The sequence below is a fragment of the Elephantulus edwardii genome, unplaced genomic scaffold (assembly GCF_000299155.1).
Source record: "Elephantulus edwardii isolate Elephantulus edwardi_28Jun2011 unplaced genomic scaffold, EleEdw1.0 scaffold00051, whole genome shotgun sequence".
NCBI lineage: Eukaryota > Metazoa > Chordata > Mammalia > Macroscelidea > Macroscelididae > Elephantulus > Elephantulus edwardii.
The window spans coordinates 230,290-236,754 of record NW_006399801.1 but is presented as its reverse complement, the minus strand read 5'-3'; the positions used below and the strand labels follow the sequence as shown (position 1 = coordinate 236,754).

The window sequence follows — 6,465 nt, the reverse complement described above, 5'->3', positions numbered from 1 at the left end:
CATAGTCAATGAAACACAGATAGACATTCCTCTGGTATTCCCTGCTTTCAGCCAAGATCCATCTAACATCAGCTACAATATCTCTAGTACCACGACCTCTTCTAAACCCAGCCTGGACTTCTGGCTCTGTATTTTTTAATACCATTCCTAAATTTACTAGTTGTTGTCGTGTGCCGTCAAGTCAGAACTGACTCATGCCTGACCTTCCAGCAGGTTTTCAGAGATAGTAAATCACATGGGACCAGACTGTCCATCCTTCTTCCTCAGAGTAGCTGGCGGTTTCAAACCATATGCCTTCGGGATTGCACTCCAGCTTCTTACCACTAGGCCACCAGCACTTCCTAATGTACTAGTTGTTGTTTCTGTGTACCATCAAGCTGGAACCTGACCTATAGCTGACCCTCCAGTGAGTTTTCAGAAGCAGCTAATCACACAGGAGGAGACTACCCATTCTTCTCCCACGGAGCAGCTTGTGTTTTTTTAACCACGTGCCTTCAAAAAGGTAGCTAGATTTGTAGGGAAAATAACAGACAGTTAGATAGATCAATAGATAGATATGTTATTGTTGTGGTGATATGCCCTTGAGTCAGAGCCAAATCATAGCTGACCCTCCAGAAAGTTTTCAGAGATAGTAATTCACACAGGGGGAGATTGCCCATCTTTCTCCTGCGTAATAGCTGGTGGATTACAACTGCCTGCCTTTGGGTTGACAGTGAAACCTTTTACCCACCAGGCCACCAGACCTGCACTTATTGAAATGTATCTAAACAGCAAACTTTTCATTTACTTGATGCTCTTTAACAGAAATACCACAAGTAGATGATTTTAAAGAACAGAAATTTATTTTCCCACATTACAAGATCTGAAGGACAAGATGTTGGTGGAGAAGGCTCCTTGGAGAACTGTTTCCTCATTCTGGCTGGCAGGGTCTGAGTGTGAGTCACCTACTGTGGTCACTGAGAGTCTTGAGCACTGGCCAGCCCAGCTCAAGTGCACACTGGACATTGTAATTACTGATCTGTACCTCGATTTTCTTGAGCCTCTACCACCTGTGCAAGTGCTGTTCAGAAATTAGTATTTTCTACTTTGGTGGCTCGTTGGTAGAATGTGTCGATCCTATACACCTCATGCATAACCACTACCCATTTGTCAGTGGAAACTTTTGTGTTGCTAGGATGCTGAACAGATTTTAGTGCAGCTTCCAAGCTGAAGAGAGCTAGAAAGAAAGACCTCATCTACTTCCAGAAATCAACTAATGAAAACCTCTGGACCACAATCGTTCATTCCATCACCAGACGTGGAGATGGCACGGGACTGTTGTTAAGTGCCTTCCAGTTGATTCTGATGCATTGCAACCCTATGAGTAACCACCTGAAACTCTGCCCTATTTGACACCAATCTCAAAATCTCTGTCACGTTTACACCTATTGTGCAGTCACTCTGTCAGTCCCTATCATCAAGGACCATCTTCTCTTTTGCTGACTCTGCTTTCCCAAGAATCGTTTCCTTATCCAAGAACTGAAACGGCTAACAATATGCCCAACATATGTGAATTGAAGTCTCACCATCCTTGCCTCCAAGAAGCACCCTGATTTGCACTTCCTCCAAAATAGATCCATTTGTCTTTTTGGCAATCCATAGGCTAGTCAATTCTCTTCATCAACACCAAATTCAAAGACATCAGTTCTTCGGTTTCTTATTTATTATCCAACATTCACAAACATAGGAAGCAATTGAAAATGTCATGGCTTAGGTCAGGTACACTTTGCTCTTTAAATTTATAGCCTTGTTTTTAGCATTTAACTGAAGTCTTTCACAGCAGATTTTCTCAGTACATCTTTTGGTTTCTTGACTGCTGCTAACGTGGATATTGATTAAGGTTCCGTCAAGCTGTAACTATGTGAGTGGACATTTTACCATCCTTGTCTGCAAGGAGCACCCTGTTTGCACTTCCTCTAGGACAGATTTGATTGTTTCTTTGTTTTGTCTTTGATCTTCTTCAGTAAATGCTTTATGTCTTCTTCAGTTGCAGCAAGCAAGGCTAATATAGGTTGTTGATGTGTCTTACATCACTCTTGATATTATATTCTTCACGATATTGTCCAGCTTCTCAGATTATGTGCTAAGCATACATATTGCATAGGTATCAAGAAAGGATACAATCCTCATACAACCATACATGGTTTCAAACTGAGCAATATCACCTTGTTCTATTCAAATGATAGCTTCTTGGTTTGTGTACAAATTCCACATAAGCACAATTAAGTGTCTTTCAACCCCCATTCTTCTCAATATCATCCATAATTTATTATTATCCATACAGTTAGAAAGGGAACTCTGGTGACCTAATGATAAGAAGCTTTACATAAAGGCCAAAGGCACATGATTCGAATCGACCAGATGCTATTGCAGGAGAAGGATGGGCAGTCTCCTCTTGTGGGATTAACCGCCTCTGAAACCTATGGGAGGGTCATTTGTGAATTGTCCTCAAACTTGAAAACAATGACAACACACAGATGCCTTTGCATAGTCAAGAAAACACAAGCAAGCATCCTTCTGATATTCTTTGCTTTCAACCAAGATCCATCCAACATCAATAATGATAGCACTTGTTACATGGCCTCTTCTAAATCTAGCTTGTATTTCTGGCAGTTCTCTGTCTATGTAGTACTCTAGAACTTTTTTATGTTTTTGAGCAAAATTTTACTTGTATGTGATATTATGATATTTTTTTGTATTTTCCACATTCTTTTGGTTCACCTTCCTTACAATGGACACAAATATGGATCGCTTCCAGTCGGTAGGCCAAGTAGCTGTCTTCCACATCTCTTGGCACAGCCAATGAGCATATCTAGTGCCAGTGCTGCATATGTTTATTGAAACACATCAATTAATAGTCCATTGATTTCTCGAGCTTACTAGTTGATAGTGTATCAATGCCTCTTGAAGTTCTTCCTTCAGTGTCCTTGGTTCTTGGCCATATCCTACTTCTAGAAGTGGTTTCTTGTTGACTAATTCTTTTTGGAAGAGTGCTCTGAGCAGTCTTTCCATCTTCTTTTAATGCTTTCTATATCATTCAATGTTTTGCCCATCATATCCTTCAATAGTATTATAATTTGAAGCTTGAATTTACTGTCTGGTTCTTCCAACTTGAGAAATGCAAAGCATGTGCCTTCTTTTTAGCTTTCTAATTTGTCTTTGAACATTTTGTTATAATATTTTGCTTTGTCTTCTCAAGATGCCTTTTGAAATCTTCAGTTCATTTCCCTTATTTCATGATTTCTTCCTTTTTCTTTACTTCTCTACATTCAAGAGCCAGTTTCAGAGTATCTTCTAACACCCATTTTGGTTATATTCTTTGTTTTATCTCATCATGATAGATGAAGCGATTGAAATTATGAACCTTTTTAGTTTGCTTGGCTCCACAGTCAACACTCTTGATACTAGCAGCCAGGAAACTAGAAGAATTGCATTAGGAAACTAGAATTGTATTGGGAAAGTCTGCTGTCAGAGACCTCTCCAAAATACTGAAGAGCAATGATGTCAGTCTAGAGATGAAGGTGTGCCTGATACAGGCCATAGTCTTTGCAGTTACTTGCTATGCATCAGAGAACTGGACAATGACTAGGGATGATAGAAGGAGAATTGATGCCTTTGAACTTTGGTGCTGGAAAAGAGTTTTGAATATAACCATGGACTGCTAGGAGAACAAACAAATTTGTCCTAGAGAAGGTGAGACCAGGCTGCTTCATGGAGGCAAGAATTCTGAAGCTCCACCTGACATACTTTGGGCATGTTACAAGACAGGACCAGTCCTTGTAGAGGGACATCATGCTTGGGAGGGTGGAGAGACAGCGCAGGAGAGGAAGGCCCTTGATGAGATGGATCGATTTAGTGACTGGGGTATTGGAGTAGGTGTGTCAGAAACAATAAAATTGGCACAAGATAGAGCAGTGTTTAGGGTTGTTGTACATAGGGTTGTTATGAGTCACAGGAGACTCGATGGCACATAACAACAGCAACAACAACAATGACATTTTACTTTCTTCATGATGATGTCCTTGATGTCATCCCATACCTCATCTAGTCATTAGTGTTCAGTGACTGGGCAGCATTAAATTCTGTTGTGTACAGGATCTCCTTGGTCCTTGAGTCATGGGCTGACTGGATGGCAGTAAACAACCACCTTGAAAATTAGAAACCCACCCCAGATTTTTCCCACCACCCTTGGGAGTTGTTTTTAAGGGGTATAAGAATGGATCACTGACATTCATGACCAAGCACTGGATTCCTCTGGTAAGTAATTGTGTGATGCTGACTGTTCTGTTCTTGTTCATTTCAGCCCCACCTCCAAAAAGACAGAAATGTGACCATTGGACTCCATGTCCCCCAAACACTTATGCCTACCGGTTGCTCAGCGGGGGTGGCAAGGACAAGTACGCCAAAATCTGCTTTGAGGATGAACTGTAAGTCTAAGTCTTAAAAAGGGGAAAGTATTTCTGTGACCTGTGTGCAGCGTCAAGTCTGAGAAATGCATGACTGTCCTTGGTCTTAGGCAAAAAGTACAGAGCAGAGTGCTCTAGAGTAAACAGAGCCTGCAGCTGCACTCACTGGGGAAGGGCATTCATTCATTCCCGATGGTTTTTTTGTCCCTCGGTTGAAAGGTTTTGTTCTTTCATTCAACAGTACTTAAAGCAGACTTTGGTAAGTTTATGTGGTTTTTTTCTTTCTTTTATTTTGTGGCATAATTTTGCAGAGTAATTTTTGTATTTTTCTTGTTCGTTGTCATAGAGGTGGCTTCAGCTCATAGCAACCTGAAAATTAACACAACAAAGCATTGCCTGGTTCTGCATCATCTTCTTTGTCATTTGTGTGTTTGAACCTGTTTTTGTGGCTTTTGCATCAGTCTGCCTCACTGAGGGCCCCTCTCATTTTTTTATGACTGTCAAGGATAGGGCCAGGTTCAGATTCACTGTTCATGGGGTTGCTATGAGTCGTAGGTAACTGGACAGGACCTAACAACAATAGAATCCATGATCTTGTCATTTGCCTCACACAGTCATGGGAACACCAGAATTCTGCTGACACAACCTTCCTGCTGTTTTGTTCTGTGATGTTCCCCCACGCAGACTGAGGCAGAGCTCGTTTTTCTTTGCAGTCTACACACCTACTTGTCTCAGATCTTGTGGGACTGTCTGCTGCATGATTGCCACCAAATCCAGGGCTTGTACCTGTCATCCACCTAGTTTATGGACACTTAATGTGATCCCATAATTAATACAGATGAGAGAAAGTTTGGGCTGTTCCTAAAGATGAATAAGCAGCAGTGCTTTACTTCTTACCCTATCCTTTTTGCCAAATCTGGATATAACTTCCTTTGAAGGTTGGTTTACTGCCTGCAGCACTTGGCATCACCCTTATGACTTACTTTCCTCTGTGTTAAAATCAGTTTGTCCCTGTATTTGTCTTGTCCAACCAAGAAATTTGTAGGATAGTGAAGGCATGAGCTCTTGTCTTTCCAACTTTACACATCTGAAGTGATCTTCTTGTTGTGTATTGTAGAGTTGGAGTGGACCTGTAGCTGACCCACAGGTGGGTTTTCAGAGGCAGTTAATCATACAGGAGATTCCCCATCCATCTCCCACAGGACAAACTGTGGCCTCAAACTACATACTTTCAAGATTGCAGCACAGTTTCTTGCTACTAGGCCACCAGAGAGCCATTAAACTATTTTAGAAAACCCTTATTTATGGTGGCCATATTAACCATTTTGACTCATGTATATGAGAATAGAACTCTGGTGCTTCAATTTGGGTTTCAGTGGCTGATTGGTTAACAGTAGATACCTTCTGAGACATTTCTGAATGGATTTAAACCTCCAAGCTTTGAGTTAGCAACCAAGCCTTTGGTTGCACCACACAGGGCCTCTCTTATTCACAGCCAAAAAAAGCTCCTCAAATGCATTGCAGTCTGGTCTGAATAGGCTGCTGACCTTCCAGGGGGTTTTAAGAGGCTATAAAATAAGTGTAAGCAAGATTGTACTAAAGATTATCCAAAAACGACTGGAACAACATACCAGCAGAGAACTTCCAGAAGTCCAGGCTGGCTTTAGAAGGGGTCATGGTACTAGGGATATTACAGCTGATGTTAGATGGATCTTAGCTGAAAACAGGAAATACCAGAAGAATGTCTCTCTGTGTTTCATTGACTGTGCAAAGTTGTTTGACTATGTGGATCATAACAAACTGTGGCTGACTCTGAGAAGAATGGCAATCCCAGAACACTTGATCGTCCTAGAGGAAAACCTATACTTGGACCAAGAGGCAGTCGTCAGAACAGAGCAAGGAATCACTGCATGGTTCAAAATTGGGAAAGGTGTATGCCAGAGATGTGTCCTGTCTCCATACCTTTTCAACCTGTATGCAGAATAGATTATCCAGCAGGCTGGGCTTTATGAGGAGAAAT

At 41.4% G+C, this 6,465-nt stretch overlaps 1 protein-coding gene across 1 annotated transcript in view; it reads left to right on the top strand.

Annotated features, from left to right (window-relative positions):
• FAM3B (family with sequence similarity 3, member B) overlaps positions 1–6,465 on the top strand; it is a 121,724-nt gene that overhangs the window by 48,928 nt on the left and 66,331 nt on the right. The window contains exon 3 of the mRNA XM_006886767.1: positions 4,343–4,466. Within this exon, the coding sequence (XP_006886829.1) occupies positions 4,343–4,466 (124 nt within the window). The remainder of the gene's footprint in view (positions 1–4,342; positions 4,467–6,465) is intronic.